At 41.7% G+C, this 21,936-nt stretch overlaps 2 protein-coding genes across 5 annotated transcripts in view; one reads left to right on the top strand and one right to left on the bottom strand.

Moving 5' to 3' along the window:
- The window catches only part of LOC101736178 (zwei Ig domain protein zig-8), a 48,999-nt gene extending 47,712 nt beyond the window's left edge, over positions 1-1,287 (bottom strand). Inside the window, exon 1 of the mRNA XM_062674596.1 lies at positions 1,113-1,287. The gene's annotated coding sequence lies outside the window, so the exon portion shown is untranslated. The remainder of the gene's footprint in view (positions 1-1,112) is intronic.
- A 6,110-nt stretch (positions 1,288-7,397) lies between these two features.
- LOC101736317 (poly(U)-binding-splicing factor half pint) lies at positions 7,398-13,743 on the top strand. 4 transcript variants are annotated; one of them, XM_062674593.1, is made up of 11 exons: positions 7,398-7,571; positions 9,733-9,829; positions 10,020-10,096; positions 10,387-10,437; positions 10,517-10,736; positions 10,946-11,149; positions 11,224-11,364; positions 11,440-12,139; positions 12,213-12,305; positions 12,389-12,509; positions 13,562-13,743. In XM_062674593.1, exons 5-11 carry the CDS (start codon positions 10,621-10,623, stop codon positions 13,669-13,671), a joined length of 1,485 nt encoding a protein of 494 aa, XP_062530577.1. In that variant the 5' UTR covers positions 7,398-7,571; positions 9,733-9,829; positions 10,020-10,096; positions 10,387-10,437; positions 10,517-10,620; the 3' UTR covers positions 13,672-13,743. The 4 variants fall into 4 exon arrangements, with proteins under 4 accessions (XP_062530577.1, XP_037874371.1, XP_062530576.1 ...); XM_038018443.2 differs by lacking the exon at positions 10,020-10,096; XM_062674592.1 differs by lacking the exon at positions 7,398-7,571 and having other exon boundaries at positions 9,732-9,829; positions 9,918-10,096.
- The last annotated feature ends 8,193 nt before the right edge of the window (positions 13,744-21,936 follow it).

A 21,936-nucleotide genomic window follows, 5' to 3' on the forward strand; every position in this document is an offset into this window, starting at 1 on the left:
GAATCGAGACCTACTGAGATGATCCGGCGAGAAACTCATGGACTAAAAGTTACGAGAGTATAATGCTCAAAGAACACTGCTAAACGTTCTCTCGCGAATCCCTTAATTGCCTTTTACGACACCCGCGAGAAGAGATGGGGTGGTGCTATTCCAAGCAAAGATTACACAAAATCATTTACATTTAGGGGTTTTGTTTTGGCTAATTAGACTTTTTATAGCTGACTAGCGACCCGCCCTCGCTTCGCTTCGGATACTGTAATTTATTATTGATTTCTCCAGTATTTAATGGATGTTATTATACATATAAACCTTCCACCTTAATCACTCTATCTATTAAAAAAACCGCATCAAAACCCGTTGCGTAGTTTTAAAAATTTAAGCATACATAGGGACAGACAGATATAGGGACAGAAAAAGCGACTTTGTTTTATACTATGTAGTGATGATGAGTGAACGCCGCTTATGGAAAAAAGAGTCATTGCCAGACCTCTGTCTTCCATAACGTAATTAATGAGTATATCGTGCTATCTCTCCTCCTTCATCACTTTCTTCTCTGAAGGGTCTGCTAGAAGATATACAGAAAGAAATAAACAGTAGTTTTGAATGCAATTATTCTACTATTCCCTTTTACAATGTTTTTGAGCGTATTCTTAATAATATATTATAATGTAAGTTAATTTGGAATTTGATGTAAGTTACGTACACTAGATAAGGCTATAAACCTCCTGTTTATTAATAGGCAAACTCGAATTTCTCATTCGAAGTTGGGATCAAGTTTAAACCTCGCTTTGAAGAGAAAATCATATAGCGGACAAACATGGAAAATAAGCATAATAACAAATATAATGTAATTAAGACCATTTATGTACAGTGTAAAAAAAGTAAAGTTTCTTCGAAAATATCCCGCGAGGCCATCAAAGGTAGTTTAGATATCAATCTTCACATATGTAATCAGTAATCAATCCCTATTTATTACCTTCGATATCCGATATTTAGAATAAATACATCTTTCACGGTTGAACGGTAGAAGAAAACAAACAAATTGTAAGGTTAAACCGTAAAAGTGATTTTAAACGCATCTGCGAACCGCGATAGCTGCCAAGTATACTAACCTTAGTTACAGAACAACACCATTCACACCATACACAATAAATGTACATTGCACTTTACGAAAATACATAAACACTGAAGCAGAACTTTTCTATGCTCGTAAGTCTCAAACACGTGCGCACACGCACACAACTCGCGTCACACTGCGGAGCTTACAGATTTTATAGATTAAGCTTCAGTATTTTGAAAGATCATTGCACGTGCGCGATCACCCCTATTGTCATAACTCCGAGCTTCCGACCACCCTTAATAGGGTAATGGTAACTTTATATTGTTTTATGGTGATTAACGCCAGAAGTGCATTTAACACGTGCTCGAAACGGGATCTAATATTCATCGCACGTTGAATATGTTTACTAGTATTCCGGTAAATACAAAAAATTGCATTAAATTGAAATTAACATTTGGAAAAATCCGTTACAATCGAGACATTATTTTAGAATTACAATACGTTACAAGTTTTCATCTCGATACATAGAGCGTTCTCATGTCGTATAATCTGGATGATGCCACTCATCATAAGGACTAAAGTATCATTTGTAGTGTATAAAGGCTACCCCGCTTATGAGTCGTCGTGGCCTAAAGGATAAGACGTCCGGTGCATTCGTGTTGAAGCGATGCAACGGTGTTCGAATCCCGCTGGCGGGTACCAATTTTTCTAATGAAATACGTATTCAACAAATGTTCATGATTGACTTCCACGGTGAAGGAATAACATCGTGTAATAAAAATCAAACCCGCAAAATTATAATTTGCGTAATTACTGGTGGTAGGACCTCTTGTGAGTCCGCGCGGGTAGGTACCAGCACCGTGCTTATTTCTGCCATGAAACAGTAATGCGTTTCGGTTTGAAGGGCGGGGCAGCTGTTGTAACTATACTGATGATACCTTCGAACTCATATCTCATAAGGTGGGTGGCGGCATTTACGTTGTAAATGTCTATGGGCTCCGGTAACCACTTAACAACAGGTGGGCCGTGAGCTCGTCCAGCCATGCAAGCAATAAAAAAAATAAAAAAATAGGCGCATGGCTAGAGCTAATAAAAACAATCATATTCTATCTATCTATTTATCTAACTATTTCAAAAGGCAACAATTTCTCTCAGCAGCAGCCATACAAAGAACGCAGTCAAAACGCTTTCAAAACTATTTTACGCAATCAACAAGCAAATTATTTCCCTACCTATTCACTGGTGGTAGCCTATGAGGCTATTTCGCTACAACCGGACGAGTAGGTTCACGGGTTCAGCCTGGGAAGATTTGCTAACACAGCCCTAGTAAGAGCTGTGGTTCGTAGAATCTTTTTTTTTATTGCCCTAGTAGGCAGACAAGCATACGGCCCACCTGGTGGTGAGTGGTTACTATCGCCCATGAACTTCCGCAAGCCAGAGGCAGACCCAAGCCGCTGCCTACCGATCGGATGGGACCGGATCGGAATTGCGACCCATGAAAAAGATCCAGCGAGACACTCAGCAACTCAGCTAAGCAAATGGCATGAAACGATCGCTGCAAGAGCGTAATTTAACAATCGGCATCATGCGGCCCAATCTCAAATTTCTACTTAGATTATTTAGGCAAGATTACTACATCCGGGTCGACCCTCATCTAATTAGCACTAGAGAATTTTCGAAAATTTAATTAACAAACGACAATTGGGGGGAGGTTTTGGTACCAGCTGCATTTATTAGTAGTGACAGGGCGCGCTACGAGCCTACACGGGTCGGTAACACCATTCTATATATTTCTGCCACACATTTAGTATACATTCCGATTTGAAGGCTAATTAATAATAATAATCAGTAATTGTTTATTTCATTTTAAGATTACAAGTGGTCTCCCAGTAGTCGAAATTCGACTATAATTAATTTAAATTATAAGTTTGAACATTATTATGGTTCTATTTTCAAAGATAATTAAACTTCTATAATCACAGATTTCGCCAAGACTACACTATAGACAAATAATATTAAAGACAAACAAGATTAATGTATTCTCAATTTGACTACAGACTAAACAATAACAAAAGTTTGACAATTGACAACAAACAAAGAGTAAGTATATTAATATGTATGTGTTGTGTCAAATACATGGTAGTATGTGTATTGTTTTTTTATTCATTTAATGTATGTTTTATGCAAATGATAAAAAAATTACATTCTAGACTTCTTCTCTGTATTCCCTATAAGTGTGGGAAATTTCATGCTCCTCCGTCTGCGCAATTTTCGTAAAAAGGGGTAAAAAGTTTTTGCTTCAGCATACAGAGATGATAGAGCATAATATATTGATGTGCAATTGAACAGTTGTTGACAATATAATATTATCTAGTATTCTTCCAGTCCCTTTAATCTACTTCTTACTCTTTATTAAGCAGCCATGATGGTTTTTCCTAAAACTTGAAATAGGTATTAATAATCTTTGCAGTTTAATTAACTGAGGAATATTGATATGATCTAAGATTATATGATGCAGGCTGAAAATCTTCGCTGCTATCATATCTATATAGACTAATGGCGTAGGCACATAGCTCTAAACTGTTTAATCTTTGCCCTAATGTCCCAATGCATTCTGTATGAATATTAAATAGCGCATCTACACTTTATCTACTCATTGTATAGATCGTATAATAAAATAAATATTATAATCTATATTCATATAATATCGTATAATAAATTAGATTACTATTCCTAATGATGACATTACCCATATACACATCCCACTGAATTTCTCGCCGGATATTCTCAGTGAGTCGCGTTTCCGATCCAGTGGTAGATTCTGCGAAGCACTGCTCTTGCTAGGGTCAGTGTTAGCAACACTCCCGGTTAGAGACCCGTGAGCTCACCTTCATGTCAAGAAGAAGCTGAAATAGCCTCTAAAGGCTATCGTGCTGATAGCCTTTAGATCAAACGGTTACATCTCTATCGATTTTCTCAATTAATTAACCCAGTACAGAACGGCGTTATTTAAGTCAAATGGCGATTTAAAAAGTATACACAGAACTTTATAATAAGTCACATATAATACCCGTACAATACCTTGAAATGCAGGTCCTATTTTTTATATATATATTTTTTGATGCCAGTATTTTATTTTATACCTATTATTACACAGAATACACTTTAAAAGTTTGTATCACATAGAGCAAGCTGTAAAACCCGAACCTTCAGAAACTAAAAATTCTGATTTCCCCATTAAATCGAATGTATTCATCGAAGCACTTCCTAGAGCGTACTTTGGATCTTGCGTTAATGTTGAATAGTTTGCAGTTACTAGTTTATTCTAAATTTTATTTGTTTTTACAATTAACGTTGGTAACACGCACGAAATAAACCCTTAACATAAAAGTAATTCTTTTCTCCTCCTCCTCAAGAATCCTCAAAATTCTTAAAAAATTATTCGCATAGTAATTTTAGCTCATAAAAAAATCGGCCAATCCCGCGCATTGAAATGCAAATCGTCACGCCATAGAAGTCCTTTTATTACAGCGCGCCCCTCAATAATTTTAAAACGTAACAAAAAAGAGTACGCCACCCGCCGCTTAACTAATTTGATTTATTTATTTGTTCTGTACATCGTTCGTAAACACGAGCACCCAAAATGTAACGCCACGGGCCATCACGGTGCGCTTACTTCCAAATCCCAGTAGTTTTTTTTTTTTTTTTCATGTCAACACTGACTATGTTTTTTCATAAACGAATCCAACACAAAAAACAATAAATTAAATTGAGGAATGTGAATAATTCAAGCACGGACCCTTTCTTTTAAATTTAAGTAAGTAAGTTAGGATTTTTAAAATTAAGCCGGCCACAACACCACCGTTATGGGTTAGTATAGTTTCGGTGCGATGCTTAGAAACAAATATCTGGGACCTTCAACCAAAAATACAGTTTTATTTTATTATTTTATTATTATTAGATGGGTGGACGAGCTCACGGCCCGGTGTTAAATAGTTACCGGAGCACATAGAAAATGCTAAGGTCTCAGTATAGTTACAAAGGCTTCCCCACCCTTCAAACTGAAATGCATTACTGCTTCAGGGCAGAAATGGGCAGGGTGGTGGTACCTACCCGTGCGGACTCACAAGACGTCCAACCACCAGTTGCTGTTAATCGAAGGCTTGCTGGTGGGCATTGTGAGCCCACACCATAGATAATACACTTCATATTGAAGCCCGCATAGTTAGGTACCACGAGCCCGCTTGTTTCTGCAGCAGTTATATGTTCCGGCTTAAAGAGTGGGGCAACCGTTGTATTATACTGGGACTTTAAGCTCATGTCTCAATTTGGGCGGCGGCATTTATGTTGTTCATGTCTATCGGGTCTGGTAACCGCTTAACACCAGGTGATCCGTGATCTAGTTTAGCCGCCTAAGCCAAAGCATGTTGAATGGGAAGCTCTGTGGAACTACAACAACTATAAAACATTTGCAAATAACTATTTTATTGATAACAATATGTTGTTCAAAGAATTTTTTTTTATTGCCTTTGTACGCAGACTGGCATACGGCCCACCTGATGATGAGTGGTTACCGTCGCCCATGGACTTCAGCAATGCCAGGGGCAGAGCCAAGCCGCTGCCTACCGCTTAATACTCTCCATAAGCCTCGTTTGAAGAAGGACATGTCATAGCGCTCGGAAACACCGTGGAGGGGAGCTCATTCCATAGCCGGATGGTACGTGGCAAAAAAGATCTCTGGAAACGCACTGTGGATGACCGCAGTGGCTCCAGGTAGTATGGAGTACATTTGTTCAGATGTTTTTAACACAAAGATTCTTACGTCAAAAGTTTGGAAAATATTTCACTATTGTACTTAGCTGCAATTTCGAGTGCCTTCTCAAACGCAAAATTATATTTGTAATATTGCTTTGGCGCCGAGTGGTGCACAACAAAAAAAATCTTATTGGAGTCTTACTGGTGTACTGTCAAGAGATATATAATACTATGTAATAAAACAGTGAGCTTAGTGCGAGTTTTTTAACGTCCTCGATAGCGTAAACGTTAAATCAAATTTGTTTGCAGTTGGAACAGCGCCCCTAGCGGCAAACACACAGTCCTAAAGTGTCAATCAGTAACTACCAAACAACTATTCATGATGATTATTGCGTGGCAGATCAGAATTACAATACGCCTTAAGGATACAAAATTGAATAAGAGCACCTTGAATCGCTGGATAATTGTACACAGGGCCTCTTATCCTTGAAACCAGGAAGATACCGCAGATTTTTGCTTGGTAACACACTTTTCGTATCTGTTGTCTTTAAAAGCCCGCGCGGCAGGCCTGTGGCCTGTACACACTTGAGTGATGTTAAGGATGTTAAGGTGAAGTGGAGACAACTGGCGAAGGCCCTATGTTTTTTTTTTTTAGATTACAACCAACGGGGTACCCTAGGATTACTACACAACAATAACATACATGATAATATGTATAAATCCGATTTCTTGCAAATATCGTTAGCGCGATTCAGACCAGATGCCATCTACTGAGCGATAGCGAACTAGGTAAGCAAGTTGTAAAATGGAAAAGTATGAAAGTATTAAAAATATAATTAATTATTCATGTTAAGTTATTCATTTTAATATTAAAAAACACTTTAGTTATGAACTTTAGTGTCGTAAATTTGAGCATAAAACGCATGCGTTCATATATTTATTTTAGTTTACTAACAATGGACATAAAGATTGTTAAAACAGTAATAATAAATGGTTCTTAGTAGATGTGCTTGATTACAGCATCCATAAGAACATACTACCAGTAAAAAAAGAAAGAAATCTCTTCTTAAAGAGATGTGCTGGCTCAAAGAACAAAAAGATCATTCGATTATCTTTCAAATATCACTGTCAGTTTATCAATTGTCTCTGTGGTTGTAAGACATCTTGTAGGGCTTCTTGGTGGAAACGCAAGGAGCGTAGTTGTGTGAATTGTTTTATTTTGTTAGTTCAGGTTTAAATGCGTATTAACGATAGTTTATTAGTATCTGTGAAAGTTCACAAATGTGGGAAAACGAATCAAAGCCGCAGGACGTAGCTTGTTGGAATCTTCCAAAAAGTCCCAAGCAAAAGTCTCAGTAAATTATCAGAAAATTTTACTGCGACTACATTTTATCCATGTACTCTTGTTTCATTTAATTTTATCTCAATTGTTCAAAGTTCCTAGTTAATCAACTTGATTTCTCTCCATTTAATTTTTCATGAAACAGAATATTGTACAAAAGAGTAGGTAGTATGTTGTGATACCTTTGCCATTTCAATTGAAAAAATGGAATTACTGCTACTGTAGTTGTCAGCTGTCACTACACGCTGGTGTCTGATATCGCGTCACTTCGTTCAATGTCAAAATTCTCGCGTTACTTGTGTTGAAATCGTATTTTAATGAATTTTATAATAATTTAGTCGCTTAAACATATTCTAATTCAGTTATTTGATTTTTCAGTTAATAATTTATAATTTTAAAACAACTATGGATATGGTAAGTGTATAAAACCTGTAAAATCGAATAATATATTTTGCATGTGTTATTTTCTGGAAGTACCTAACCTAAAAGTTGAAGACAATAATTATGAAAAATATTCTTTTATTACAAAGACGTATATTCTTAATATCTACTCAAGCAAAATTCAGTAATAACAGACATTAATATTTGCAAAGCGTTGTTCAAATGTAGTGTTTAGTTTCAAAACATTTTCTATCTATTGGCTATTTATTACCCTATTACCTCATCTTTACTACTTATTATTAAACATGAATCGATCAATTTTGAAATTTCCATTTTTAAATAGAAAGGTTAATTGATTTATAGTACTTAGCATATTTTTGTAATTATTCCATTATATTCTAATAACATAATTTCTAATAAACAACATAGCCTACAGTGGGCTTTCGTTTGGTGATTCACTATTGGTGATTGAATGTTGTAGAATCTTAATAAAACTGAAAACACCAACAAACTTCCAATTATTGGGTTGACAAATTGAAGTGCCAATGGACAGAATTCTCAGCAATTCAATTTCACAGTGGAATACTGTCATAATAGACAAACAACATGAAACACAGTGTCGCTGCATCCAATTGGTTGGAAATATTTTTGGGACGCCTACATTGATCAGTGAACTGCTAAAATAAACGCAATGTGAATGAGTGCAAGATAAAAAAAAAAACTGTCTAAAATTGTCTATAAAAATATTATTCTGTCTAAAATTGTCTATTAAGACAAAACTTTATTTCAATAAAATCCTCAAATGCTTACAATTTTTATTTAAAACAGTATTTCACGCTACATGAATAAGTTAAACCTAAACTTACTCTCCACTTAACTTAACCATCATTAATGAACAGATAAATTTTCTTCAGATTTCCGAAAAGTATTTTATCAAATCCACCTTGAACATGACTCGAACACAACTAAAGATAAATTAACGAAATCTGTCAAATTTTACTCTAGTAACGTTCAATCGAGCAAATAGCAATTGAAATTTGCCAGATTACTATCTTTTCGTATTATTCACAGCGGACAGCTTTTATGCGAAAAGTAATGAGGTCAATATCTTAATTATAATGCGTCTATCACCAGTTTTGGTACTAGGTTCATGTGGTTCAGATAAATTAAATTTAAATTGTCATATTAGCCTAGTGGTTAATATTTTTACTTGGTAGCCACAGAAGTCTATAGATATCACAACATCATAAAACTGAAATGTCTCGATTACTTCAAGAGGGTGCCCTGGTCTTCAAATATAGAATTTATGTCCATATCTAGCATAAGGAAGTACTAGACTAAATTTTGATATCACAGTCAAATCTGAAACACAATTAGAAATTTCTATTTCAGCTATAAGTATTTTGAAATATCCAGTTAAATAATATTATGATAACATTAAGAATAGTAAAACTAAAGAAAAAAAAACTGTTTTAAAAAAATAAAAATAGTTCATAACTGAGAAATACACAAATGTACGGAAGACACGGCAAAGACTTTAGTTACAGACAATAAAAGTTTCAACATTTCCATACTGTGTTATGTCTTAACGACAAGGAACATGACTGAAGAAAAACTAACAAAATGTAATCAATTAACTGTAAAACGCCTCCAACTCTACAATATGTTGTTCATGAATGATGTTGCCTCGAGCCTTAATGTAGTTTTCAGCTACCAAAATGCAACCAAAATAAACACGTATTACACAAGCAAAGGTCCTTTTATTCCAATAATGTTAACAAAATCAAACCCATTTTTTGTCATAACAATGTCAAAACTTACTAAGTTTTACAGGAGAGTGTTTTAAAGGTTTAACATGATATTTTGAATATTAATCATCTTTGCAACATTTATTTTTTAGTTTTTACCAGTTACATTATTTGTCTTTTAAAATAAGATAAAATTATGTATTAACTTTGTTAACAGTAGTCAAAATATAGGTAAACTAAAACTAAACTACGCTCTTTTGACTATATTTATGAGAAAAATACTGGAGATACCAAATGATTCCGCATATTAACTCAATTTCGAATATTTTTGGAAATTGTACACTTTTAATGCGAATAGACGATATTACAATAAGCTTAATAAATATCAAACCAGCTAAAGATAATTAAGTACACAAATTCTTGAATGAAATAATTGCTTCGTACAGTTGCAGGGCGGCACGATGCAGCCTCCCCTACCGGCCGTACCACTGCTGACCACACTGGTCCCCGCCGCGGCCCCCGCAGCCCCCGCCCCCGCTCCTGGTAAGTATGACGACGACACCCCGAGGTAGGAAGACCGGTATTTGTAGAGGAGCCCGCTAACGCCGCTGGGTTGTGCTCGCTGTTGCAGGACCCGCGGAGCAGAGAGGTCGGCCGACGCGCGCCATCGCACACCGCACGACCGACACACGTTCACTCGCTCAGTGATCCGTTGTTCTGCTTTCTGTTTCAGGCTAGATATAAGTTAGGTAAATGCTAAGGACTGACTGCGGCCGGGAGCGGCGCCGGCTGCCACGCGCCACGACCAATGTACTTACCTCCTTCTACCGCCCGCCTGCCCGCGACGTATGACTGAAGCGCCTCCGTCCTCCTGGTGCTACCGCACTAGCCCACCGCTACCGAGAGCCTCTGAACGACATGTGAAAGGGTGTTGAGTGTGTCGAACGGTCAAATGTTAGAACCGGCTACTCGCGGGTAGAGAGGGACGGAGGTTAGCGAGCGTGTTCGGTTGACTTGATGAGAGGTGGCATGCACGCGTCCACTGCTGTAAGCCAACTTAACCAAGCGGCCACTCGGTAACGTGTGCGCGTGTGTTGCAGGTTTCGTCGCCCCCATCTACGACTTCAAACAGCAAGGAGACGTATTTACGGGTCAGTAGAATTAATTATGTGCACAATAGCTTTCGTTTTAGTTTTCGTATTGAATACAATAAAATTGAGTAATGCTTAGGGCCAGGAGCGAAATGCGCAACACTGCCGGCCATCCTGGGCGGCTCGCTGCCGCGGCTGTCGTCGGAACAAGCGGACGCCGTGGCACGCGCTAAGAAATACGCCATGGAGCAAAGCATCAAAATGGTGCTCATGAAGCAAACCCTCGCGCACCAGCAGCAGCAGATGGCCTCGCAGCGCACGCAGGTGCAGCGGCAGCAGGCCCTCGCGCTCATGTGCAGGTAACCGAGCCTCACGGCCCCCCTGCCGTCCCCCCGCGGCCCCTACCCTGGCCCCTCCCCCGCACCGTGATGTAAGCGATGACGGTAGGCTCCCGCCCCACGCTGGTCGAGCCTTTGACCCTTTTAGCTGAAAAGATCTGATGTACAAATACGTGTTTAAATCTTAATTCTGTTAAATAACAAATACTCATCTAATAGTTTTGGCTCAGGGTGTACGTGGGTTCGATATCCTTTGAATTGAAGGAGGACACCATCCGACAAGCGTTCCTGCCGTTCGGGCCGATCAAGTCCATCAACATGTCCTGGGACCCCGTCACGCAGAAGCACAAGGGGTTCGCGTTCGTGGAGTACGAGATACCGGAGGCCGCGCAGCTGTCGCTCGAACAGATGAACGGCGTCATGCTGGGAGGAAGGTTCGTGCCTTCCTAATGTCACATTTGTATTTTGTTCCTCATTCAGAGTAGATTGATGTATGGTAATATTTTAGGAACATTAAAGTCGTCGGGCGACCTTCCAACATGCCTCAGGCGCAGGCAGTCATTGATGAGATTCAAGAGGAAGCTAAACAGTTCAATCGGATATACGTCGCCTCCATACACCCGGAATTAACTGAGGACGACATCAAGAAGTAAGCACATTGGAGGATGTTTGTTTTCTCAAGGCATTAGTATATTTTGTACTCATCTGTGACTTTTATCATTAGCGTGTTCGAAGCATTTGGACCGATCACATATTGCAAACTGGCTTACGGCACCTCCCAACACAAGCACAAGGGCTACGGGTTCATCGAGTACGCCACGCTGCCCGCGGCGCTCGAGGCCATAGCTTCCATGAACCTGTTCGACCTGGGCGGGCAGTACCTGCGGGTGGGGCGCGCCATCACGCCGCCCAACGCGCTGGCCGGGCCGCCGCAGCCGTCCGCGCTGCCCACCGCCGCCGCCGTGGCCGCCGCCGCCGCCACCGCCAAGATCCAGGCCATGGACGCCGTCGCCTCCAACGCCGTCGCGCTCGGCCTCACCAAGCTCAACGCGCTCGGCGTGCCGCCCGCCGCCGCGCTGCCCACCCTCGCCGCCGCGCTGCCCGCCGCCATCCCGGCCGTGCTGCCCGCAGCCTTACCTGGAGTGATCCCGGCGGCCCTGCCCGGAGTACTGCCGGCTGCCATCCCTCCTCCGGGCGTGGTAATCCCTCCCGCTCCACGGGTCGGCCCCCTTCCCGCCGACCTACCTCCCCCCACCCCTGCGCCGCCTCCCCCCGCACCGGCCGCACCCCCCACGCTCACGGAAGCGGAAGGACAGCAACAAGCTGCCTTACAGCAGAAGCTACTGGATGCGTCACCCGACACCTTGCAGCAGCAGGAGTCCCTTTCAATATCTGGTCAATCAGCGCGGCACCTCGTCATGCAGGTAGGTCCGGCGCCCGCTCACGTGTCGGTGCGTGTGTCGTCAGTATGACGTCTGAAGCTCGGTATTGTTACAGCGGCTAATGCGGCGTCGAGCCTCCCGCACCGTGCTGCTGTGCAACATGGTGTCGGCTGACGAGGTGGACGAGGCGCTACATCACGAAATCCAGGTCCGGTTCTGTTACTCGCTCCCCGTGCACTTGCCGGTGCTACCGGTTGTCTGTTATGACTGTTCACTTTTCGTTCTGTGCAGGAGGAATGCTCGAAGTGGGGCAGTGTGGAGCGGCTCGTGATCTACAACGAGCGACAGAACGAAGACGACGACCCCTCGCACGCTAATGTTAAGATCTTTGTACAGTTCGCTGAACCTGAAGGTATGTTATTAATTACACATCCTGTAATCTAACTAAAGGTGTGCAAACGGGATTTCGTTGTGTGTTGTGCATTTAGTTTATTGTAAGTTCATTAACAATATAAAATGATAAGCTGACAACCTGACAACAACTGACCGGAAATGTGATGGATTAGTTAATCGTAAATGCGAATAATTCGTTGATTGTAAATGCGAAGGATTAGTTGATTGCAAATGTGAAGGATTAGTTGATTATAAATGCGAAGGATTAGTTAATTATAAATACGAAGTATATGTTGATTGTGAGTGTGAAGGATTAATTGATTGTGAATGTGAATGATTAATTGATTGTGAATGTGAAGGATTAATTGATTGTGAATGTGAAGGATTAGTTGATTGTGAATGTGAAGGATTAGTTGATTATAAATGTGATGGATTTGTTGATTGTGAATGTGAAGGATTAGTTGATTGTGAATGTGAAGGATTTGTTGATTGTGAATGTGAAGGATTAGTTGATTGTAAATGTGAAGAATTAGTTGATTGTAAATGTGAAGGATTTGTTGATTGTGAATGTGAAGGATTAGTTGATTGTGAACGTGAAGAATTAGTTGATTGTAAATGTGAAGGATTACTTGATTGTGAATGTGAAGGATTCGTTGATTGTGAATGTGTAGGATTAGTTTAATGTAAATGTGAAGGATTTGTTGATTGTGAATGTCAAGGATTAGTTGATTGTGAATGTGAAGGATTTGTTGATTTGTGATTGTGAAGGATTTGTTGATTGTGAACGTGAAGAATTAGTTGATTGTAAATGCGAAGGATTAGTTGATTGTGAACGCGAAGGATTAGTTGATTGTGAACGTGAAAAATTAGTTGATTGTAAATGCGAAGGATTCGTTGACTATAAATGTGAAAAATATGTTGATTGTGAAGGTGAAGGATTAATTGGTTGTGAATGTGAAGTAGTAATTGATTGTGAATGTGAAGGATTAGTTGATTATAAATACGAGGGTGTAGTTGATCATAAATGTGCAAGAAGGATTGATGTGCACCGGGGTGTTGTTGCGTTGCCAGAGGCGAGTGCGACGGCGGGCGCGCTCAACGGGCGGTACTTCGGCGGGCGCACCGTGCGCGCCGCGCTCTACGACCAGGACCTGTTCGACCACGGAGACCTCTCCGGGTAGCCGCGCCGCCGCATACATACACTTACTCTACTAAATAATAATAAATAAACTTAAGATTAACTTTTTGTAAAATGTCTTTCATTTCGTATCCTTACTCACTGTTCAGTGTAATACGACCGAACATCTTAGCAAGCTTTTTTTTTCCTACCGAAGCTGAGAGCCTTGAGAAAAGCGACCCACTGAGAAGATCCAGCGAGAAACTCAGTGGGCTGTATCTAAGGGTTAAAGTTAGCAAGCAATAACATCACACTGCACGTTTATTTAAAGTTGCAGTTGAACAGTAACAGCATACATCAACCTGGTTCCGCGGAAGTCTGGTTCGGTCCTCGCGACCGTAACATTTAACAATAAATAACATTTATAGCATAGAACATTTGTACGTGGCTGTGTGTATTAAAATGAGTTTGTAAAATCCGGATTTATCTATACTTAATATTATAAAGAGGAAAGATCTGTTTGTTTGTTTGTATTGAACAGGCTCCGAAACTACTGAACCGATTTAAAAAATTATTTCACTGTTGGAAAGCTACGCTATCCCCGGGTGACATGGGCTATATTTATTAAAAATAAATTTGGATCCTTACTGAAACTCCAATAATCTAACCCAATGTGTAAAAAAATTACCTAAAATTATTTACACGGCGTGCGCTACATCCCAAGCGAAGCCGGGGCGGGCCGCTAGTCATTAATAAACAACTACTTTCTACAGTCCCTGGGTGAATCTCAACTTTTGTCAATATGTTGTGATCACGTTTCCTTTTATTGTGGCCTTATTTTGTTGTTGAAACCAATTAGTAGATGACTTAAGTACCTATCAAATTGCTTTTTTGTGTCTCCGTCAATCTTATTTAATGTTACTACCGCGTAATAAATACTGTCACACTTATTGATTCCTGTTTCAGAACACCATAAATTACTTTAAACAAAAAGCTTTATTCGAAGATTAGCGTTAAAAGCCCGCTCAAAGTTTTCAATCAGGAAATCACGTTGTTTCCAATGTTTTAGATGTTTTGATGTTCATACCCGCCGACGCTGCTCCATCGATCACAAGACTTATAATAAAATTACGCGCTACAGTGTTATAAATTGAATAATATTTAGCGTTTGATCGATGGCTTACAGAATGCGCCACGATTTCATTTAAACCGGTTCGGTGGAATTCGTAGGTAATATAAATAAGTACATCTCATCCAAGAATCACAGGTTCGAAGGAAGGCAAGTATGTATCTACCACTACAGTCGGTTTGTAAGTAATGTGTACCTTACATAATTGGACTTTAGGAGTACCTACAAATGGATGTCTACCATTACAAATATTACAATGGTGATACATATGGAATTTGTTAGTGCTACAGGTGACGGATTCCGTAGGATAGACCATTCTAACCGACGCCATCTAGGCGGGCTTCGGATAGCCTGCCGACCTAGAGGTCTGGTGGTCGTGGCGCCGACGACCGCCGGTCCGGCGTCCCGAGGGGGAGGGTAATGAGAGAGATGTGCTCCGCAATAAACGCTTCTCATTCCCCCCTTTGCCTTTTCATGAGTTCTGTCTCATGTGAGGTTTGGATGCTGGTTGTTGAGCGACAGGAGGTTTTAGTCGGTTCAACTCCGACATGGCCCCCCTTCATCTCCAGTGGAAGGCAGAAGTACGGTGGTTTCCTCCTGACAAAAAAAAACAGGTGACGGAAATATTGAGAAATACAATAGCTTAAATACAATGTCGGCGTCTTTGAATTCCGATCCAATTTTTCTAGTGAAGCTTCCGGCGTGTTTTATGGGAGAGTATTAACAAAAATGTATTAATTATTACATGTATTATTTCAAAATGAGTAGATGACAAAATTATAACTGATTAAATACTTATTACATTGAAGTCAACTTCAGGTTTCACTTTTAAAAGAGCACCTGTTGCTTAATTTTTGCTATAATTGCGCTAACAAAGACTAAATAATTACCCTTACATAACATAAACAACGCGGTCATAAATTAATCAATCAATCAAGAAAGTCAGTCTTCAACTTCACAACCAAAGCCTTGAAAATCAAATTCCGACAAACTTCGAAAGGATTAAATTAAAAGTTTCTGGTCTACAAATCAAAGATTGGCGATTCGATTGAAGTAACAATTGCTGGAGCCCGTTCATTAACAGCACCTTCACAACTTTCTGATTTATTCGATATTCGATTTGATCGTGAGATTTGAATTTTTGATTTTCATAATTCGCTTAGGTACATTCGATTTTCTGAAAGTTTTACAGTTGATGTAAAGTTTTTGCTGAATTATATTTATTGCTTATGTGGGTGGACGAGCTCACAACTCACCTGGCGTTAAGTGATTACTGGAGCCCATAGACATTTACGACGTAAATGCGCCATCCACCTTGAGATGACAGTTCTAAGGTCTCAAGTATAGTTACAAGGGCTGCCCCACCCTTCAAACCGAAACGCATTACTGCTTCACGGCAGAAATAAGCAGGGTGGTGGTACCTACCCGCGCGGACTCACAAGAGGTCCTACCACCAGTAATATATAAAACTGTTTTTTTTTGTTCAGAGTACTAGAAAGGTGTTAGATTGAACATAAGAATCCCGAAGGCAATCAACGAGATGAAGCCATGACTTATTCAGAACCGCGGAAAATAAATCGAATATCGTGAGATCCGATAAGGAATGATTTTTTTATTGACAAGGCAGACGCAAAAAAGGTGTAGTTAATATAATATTTATCAACTGGTTTATATCGATCAAGAATTATATTCAGGTGCGTTATCATAATTATAGCAATTTGATAATGTAAACAAACAGAAGTAACATGATATTTATTATTGTCTCAAAAGACCGGTATTCATTGATATAATCAAGTCGGGGCTGACGCTGAGGCCTTACCCACTGCGTAAGACTGCTCTAAAACCTTGTTTGAAGAAAGATATTCTGTCATAACGCTCAGAATGCACCGAAAGGGTGAGTTATTTCCAAAGTCACTAAGGCGTCGTAGTCTAAAGGATAAAACGCCCGGTGCAGTCGGATCAAACGATGCGACTGTGCCGGTGTTCGAATCCCGCAAGCGGGTAGTTACCAATTTTTCTAAAGAAATACGTACTTAGTAAATGTTCACGATCTTAGAGTAGGTATACATACTTGCTTATGTATACTCTAAGCTCACGATGGACTTCCACGGTGAAGGAATAACATCGTGTGTAATAAAAATCAAACCCGCAAAATTCTGATTTGCGTAATTACTGGTGGTAGGACGTCTTTTGAGTCCGGACGGGTACGTACCACCACCCTGCCTATTTTAACCGTGAAGCAGTAAAGCATTTCGGTTTGCAGAGTGGGGCCGTCGTTGCACTGTGAGAACTGAGACCTTAGAACTCATGTCTCGAGGTGGGTGGCGGCATTTACATTTTAGATGTATATGTGCTTCAGTAACCACTTACACCAGGTAGGCCGTGAACTCGTTCATCCATCTAACCCAGTCTTTCTCAAAGTGGGCGATAACGCCCCCTGGGGGGCGTTTGAAACCTAGAGGGGGGCGTTAAGGGGCCCAGGAAAAAATGGGGGGCGTTGATGTGGGTTAGGGGGGCGCTGTAAAATTTGTAATTTCATTTACTTAATTTACCTATTACCGTCCAATGTCAAATAGTATAGTAAGCCTAAGCAGCTTACTTATTGTAAACATTGTTTACTATTTTATTTCTATATAATAATAGGTTGGGGAAAAAAAAATTTCGCACTTTTTAAGAACATTCACAACATTTTTTAATATAGTTTATTCGCATTTAAATAAAGTATGTCGGTACCATTTTGTTCGATAACTTTTTGCCATCTTGTAGGTAGGGACATGATCCCATTGCTATAGAAATTTTGGGGCTTCTGATCAAAATACCGCGACAATTGGTTTTGGCAGTCCTCTCGTGATGTTAACCTGACACTGCCTAAAGAATTCTGAAGAGACCGAAACAGGTAGAAATCTGAAGGTGCAAGGTCAGAACTATACGGCGGATGCATTAACACCTCCCAGCCAAGCTCTCTTAATTTTTGCTGAGTGGCTAAAGATGTGTGAGGTCTAGCGTTATCGTGATGAAAAACCACACCCCTTCTGTTGATTAACTCCGGCCGCTTTCTCTCAACTTCTTGCTTTAATCTCATTAGTTGTTCGCAGTAGAGTTCAGAATCGATGGTCCTGCCTGGTGGTAATAGCTCATAATGTATAATGCCCTTCCAATCCCACCACACACACAGCATCACCTTGTTGCGAGTTAACCTGGGTTTTGCCAGAGTCTGTGAAGCCTGACCGGCCTTTGACCACAACCTTTCTCGTACGTTCTTGTCGTACGTGATCCACTTTTCATCACCAGTTATCAGCTTCTTCAAAAATGGTTCGGTTTCATTACGTCGTAATAAAGAATCACAAATGAGTACACGGTTCGTTAGGTTTCTTTCAGTGAGCTTTTTTGTGTGCCCAGTTTTTTTCAAATGCGCCATAACTATTTTGTGGTCAATTCCCAGTTCTTCAGTTACGTCGTAACTACTGATATGCCGATCTTGCCCACTTTTGCAAAAATGGCATCGATTTTATTCGTAATAGGGCGACCAGAGCGACGTGCATTTTTGACATCAAAATTTTCGGATTGAAAACGCTTAAACCAAATTTGTGACACTCTCACATACACTGCACTAGGTCCATAAACATCGCAATATTTTTTCACGGCTGGCGTTGCTTTTTTACCTTTTTTGTAGTAAAATTTTAAAATGTATCGAATATCTTCATTAGATTCACTCATCTTGACAGTACGAAAAATAAATAAAATCACACATCTTCCTAATTTTAATTTGGAATTATCTTCTTTCGAACTTAAACTTTTAATGATACCAAAACCAGCCAAATACAAATAGTATAGCCAAGGAGATTTTATTACAAGTTCATACATTTTTAAGCTATTGCATAGTTTTTATCGCGGGCCTTGAGCGCGGCGACCGAATCATGAAATTCCGTAACGAAAAAAACCTAACATCCCTCACTCCGCCTACCATGTAGCTCGCGTTCAACACATTCACATGTTGCGCTTGTGTAGTGTTTGTGAATAAGCGCGTGGCGTGACGTCACACTGCATGCGCATCATGAAAAGTCTGCCCATCTCTCTCGCGCGCGGCTTAGCTTATGAATATGAAGGGGACAGTTAAGGTTTTGCCTTTATTAAGGTTTAATATAGCGTGGTCTTGTTTTATTATTGTTTTAATATTAAATTATCATTGTCTAATTATAATGTCATAAGTCGATAAAAAATGCTATACAATAGCTTTACCGCCGCAGTTCCCGAGTGCCACACGTTTTTTTTTTTTGTCAAGACGAAATCGCCGGACTTCCGCCCTTCACTGGGGATGGAGGGCGGGGCATATCGGAGTCGAACCGACTAAAATCTCTTGTCGCTCAACAACCAGCATCCAAACCTCGCATGAGACAGAGCTCATGAAAAGGCAAAGGGGGTAAGTGAAGCGTTTAGTGCGGAGCACATCTCTCCCATTACCCTCCCCCTCGGGACGCCGGACTGGTGGTCGTCGGCGCCACGACCACCAGCCCTCTCGGTCGGCAGGCTGTCCGAAGCCTGCCTAGATGGCGACGGTTAGAATGGTCTATCCTACGGAATACCCCGCTGGGTCAGAACCAGCGTGGGTTGAGGATAGCCGGCCTTCCATCACCCGGATGCTTATGCGTAAAACGTGTGCAGATCAGCTTGCACGTCGTCTTCTTAGGCCCCCTTCGCCGGTCCCCAGGCCGACATGTGAGGGAGATCTGAAACACTTAGAGGGCCAGGGCTTGGGCGAGATTCGCCTCCCTGGACCCCGCTCGATGGCGGCGGGTCTGTGCATCTCTCACGCGCTCCGCCGCCTCTTTTAGCGAGATGGTGCACTCGCAGAAGTCGAGCATCGCCTTTCACGACTCGTCGTCACCGAGCATCGATGCCAGAACACTCGGCAACGACAAGTCGTTTCCTATTTTTGCGACGAGGACACGCCGCCGCCCCTCCCATGCGGGGCAGGCGACGAGCGTATGCTCTGCCGTGTCCAAGTCGCAACCTAGCGTCAGCTCGGCTCCGATCCGGTGCAACCATGCGCAGTGATTACCTGCTTGAGCTGGAAAGTGAGGCGTCCTCTGTCACGATTCACCCAATTCACAAGGACCGGGCGAATCGCCTCGACGGTCCTACGACCAGCCGAAGGATCGACCAGCCGCCTGGACCATGACTCCAGCACGGACCGCCGAGATTGGGCCCTCCGCGCTCTGACCACACCGGGGCTGGGACGCGCCACGCCCCGGGCACGAAGGTTAGCCCGCCACTGATAGTCAGCGGCGAGCGCCTCCGCCTCCAGGACCCAAGGCGGCGTCCCAGCCAGTACACACGCCGCCTCAAAAGAGATGGTGCGATAACCACGGATGACCCTGACCGCGATGGTGCGTTGCGGCCGTTGCAGCAACTTCGCTACCCCCACGGCCAGGGACTGGCCCCACACAGGTGCCCCGTATAAGGCCATTGACCGCACCACCCCCGTATAGAGACGGCGCGTCACCTGGTCAGGCCCCCCGATGTTGGGAAGAAGCCGGCTTAACACGCCGGCCACCCCCAACAAACAAGGGACCAGGTTCTGAAAGTAAACACGGAAGGTCCAACGACTGTCCAGAATGAGGCCGAGGTACTTCAACTGCACCCCGACCCGATACGGACGCCTCCAACAACGATATGGGCATCGACAGGTGGCACTCTCCGCGGACTGTGGAACCACATGGCCTCGGTTTTACTGAGTGTCACGTCGAGGCTTAATCTCCTGATTTTGCCGATGACATGCGCACCCCAGCGGTGGCAAGACGAGCAAACTTAGCAAAACTCCCCCCGGGACATGACCAGCGTGTCGTCTGCGTAACAGATTACGCTTAGGCCCGGGAGGAGGGCACCTCGATACCAACGTCTCGTTTTTACCATCGCACCGCCCGCCACCGGAGTAGAGTTCATCCATACTACCTGGAGCCACTGCGGTCATCCACAGTGCGTTTCCAGAGATCTTTTTTGCCACGTACCATCCGGCTATCGAATGAGCTCCCTTCCACGGTGTTTCCCGAGCGCTATGACATGTCCTTCTTCAAACGAGGCTTGTGGAGAGTATTAAGCGGTAGGCAGCGGCTTGGCTCTGCCCCTGGCATTGCTGAAGTCCATGGGCGACGATAACCACTCACCATCAGGTGGGCCGTATGCTCGTCCTCCTACAAGGGCAATAAAAAAAAAAAACCTCTCAGTACCCAGTCATACCCGATATTCCACAAAAGGGGGCCGAGCACTAACCCCTGTGGAACACCGCGCACGACCGGGAACCTGTGCACGATCCCACCGTGCTCAGTACACGTGACCGATCTGTCCTCCAAGTAGGAAGCCACCAGTTGGCGAAGGTAGGGGGGCACTCCGTGTCTTACCAGGAACATTTTTTAAATAAAAGAACACTTATTGCGGCATAACTATAATAGTTAGACATATGCTGTCGCGACACTTTTTGTAAATACTAATGTTTTTTACAAAGTCGTAGTACATTATTTTATTCTGTCATCAATAGTTTTCGTAGGGCACGCGACGTAAATAATATTTTAGGTACATTTTTTTTACACTTTGGGTTATTGGAGGTTTAGTAAGGATACCTAATTTTTTTCAAAAAAGGATATAGCCTATGTCACTCGGGAATAGTGAAGCTTCCAAATAGTGAAAGAATTTTTCAAATCGGTTTAGTAGTTTCGGAGCCCATTGAATACAAACAAACAAATCTTTCCTCTTTATAATATTAGTATAGATATTAATTATTACAACTAATAAAAACGCTGACTTAGGCGGCGGTTTTTATTTGAACCAGTTCTAAATTATAATCTAAAATTCTATGAAAAATTACCCATATTTATCTATAATACGAAATTATATTAATTTATTTTTCGTAGTTTCCTTCCTTCTTGCGTCGATAATCCTCAGTGCTGAGGGTCGTGGCCTCCTCTAATAACTTTCTCCTGCATCATCTTGCGCCATTCCTTCCTGTCCTCGGCTGTGTGGATAGCAACGTGGACTGAGGTATTGAGAGTGGAGCGTATTTAGTCCGACCAGCGCATTGGATTTCTGCCTCTGTGCCTTCTCCCGCATACCTTGCCTGTTACCAGCAGCTTTTCCAGATTTTCACCTCTCTTTTTGGCGATATGTCAAAGATCTCGAAACTCCTCCGCGCGCATGTAGTGCGGA

The sequence above is a fragment of the Bombyx mori genome, chromosome 21, assembly GCF_030269925.1.
Source record: "Bombyx mori chromosome 21, ASM3026992v2".
Classification (NCBI taxonomy): Eukaryota; Metazoa; Arthropoda; class Insecta; order Lepidoptera; family Bombycidae; genus Bombyx; species Bombyx mori.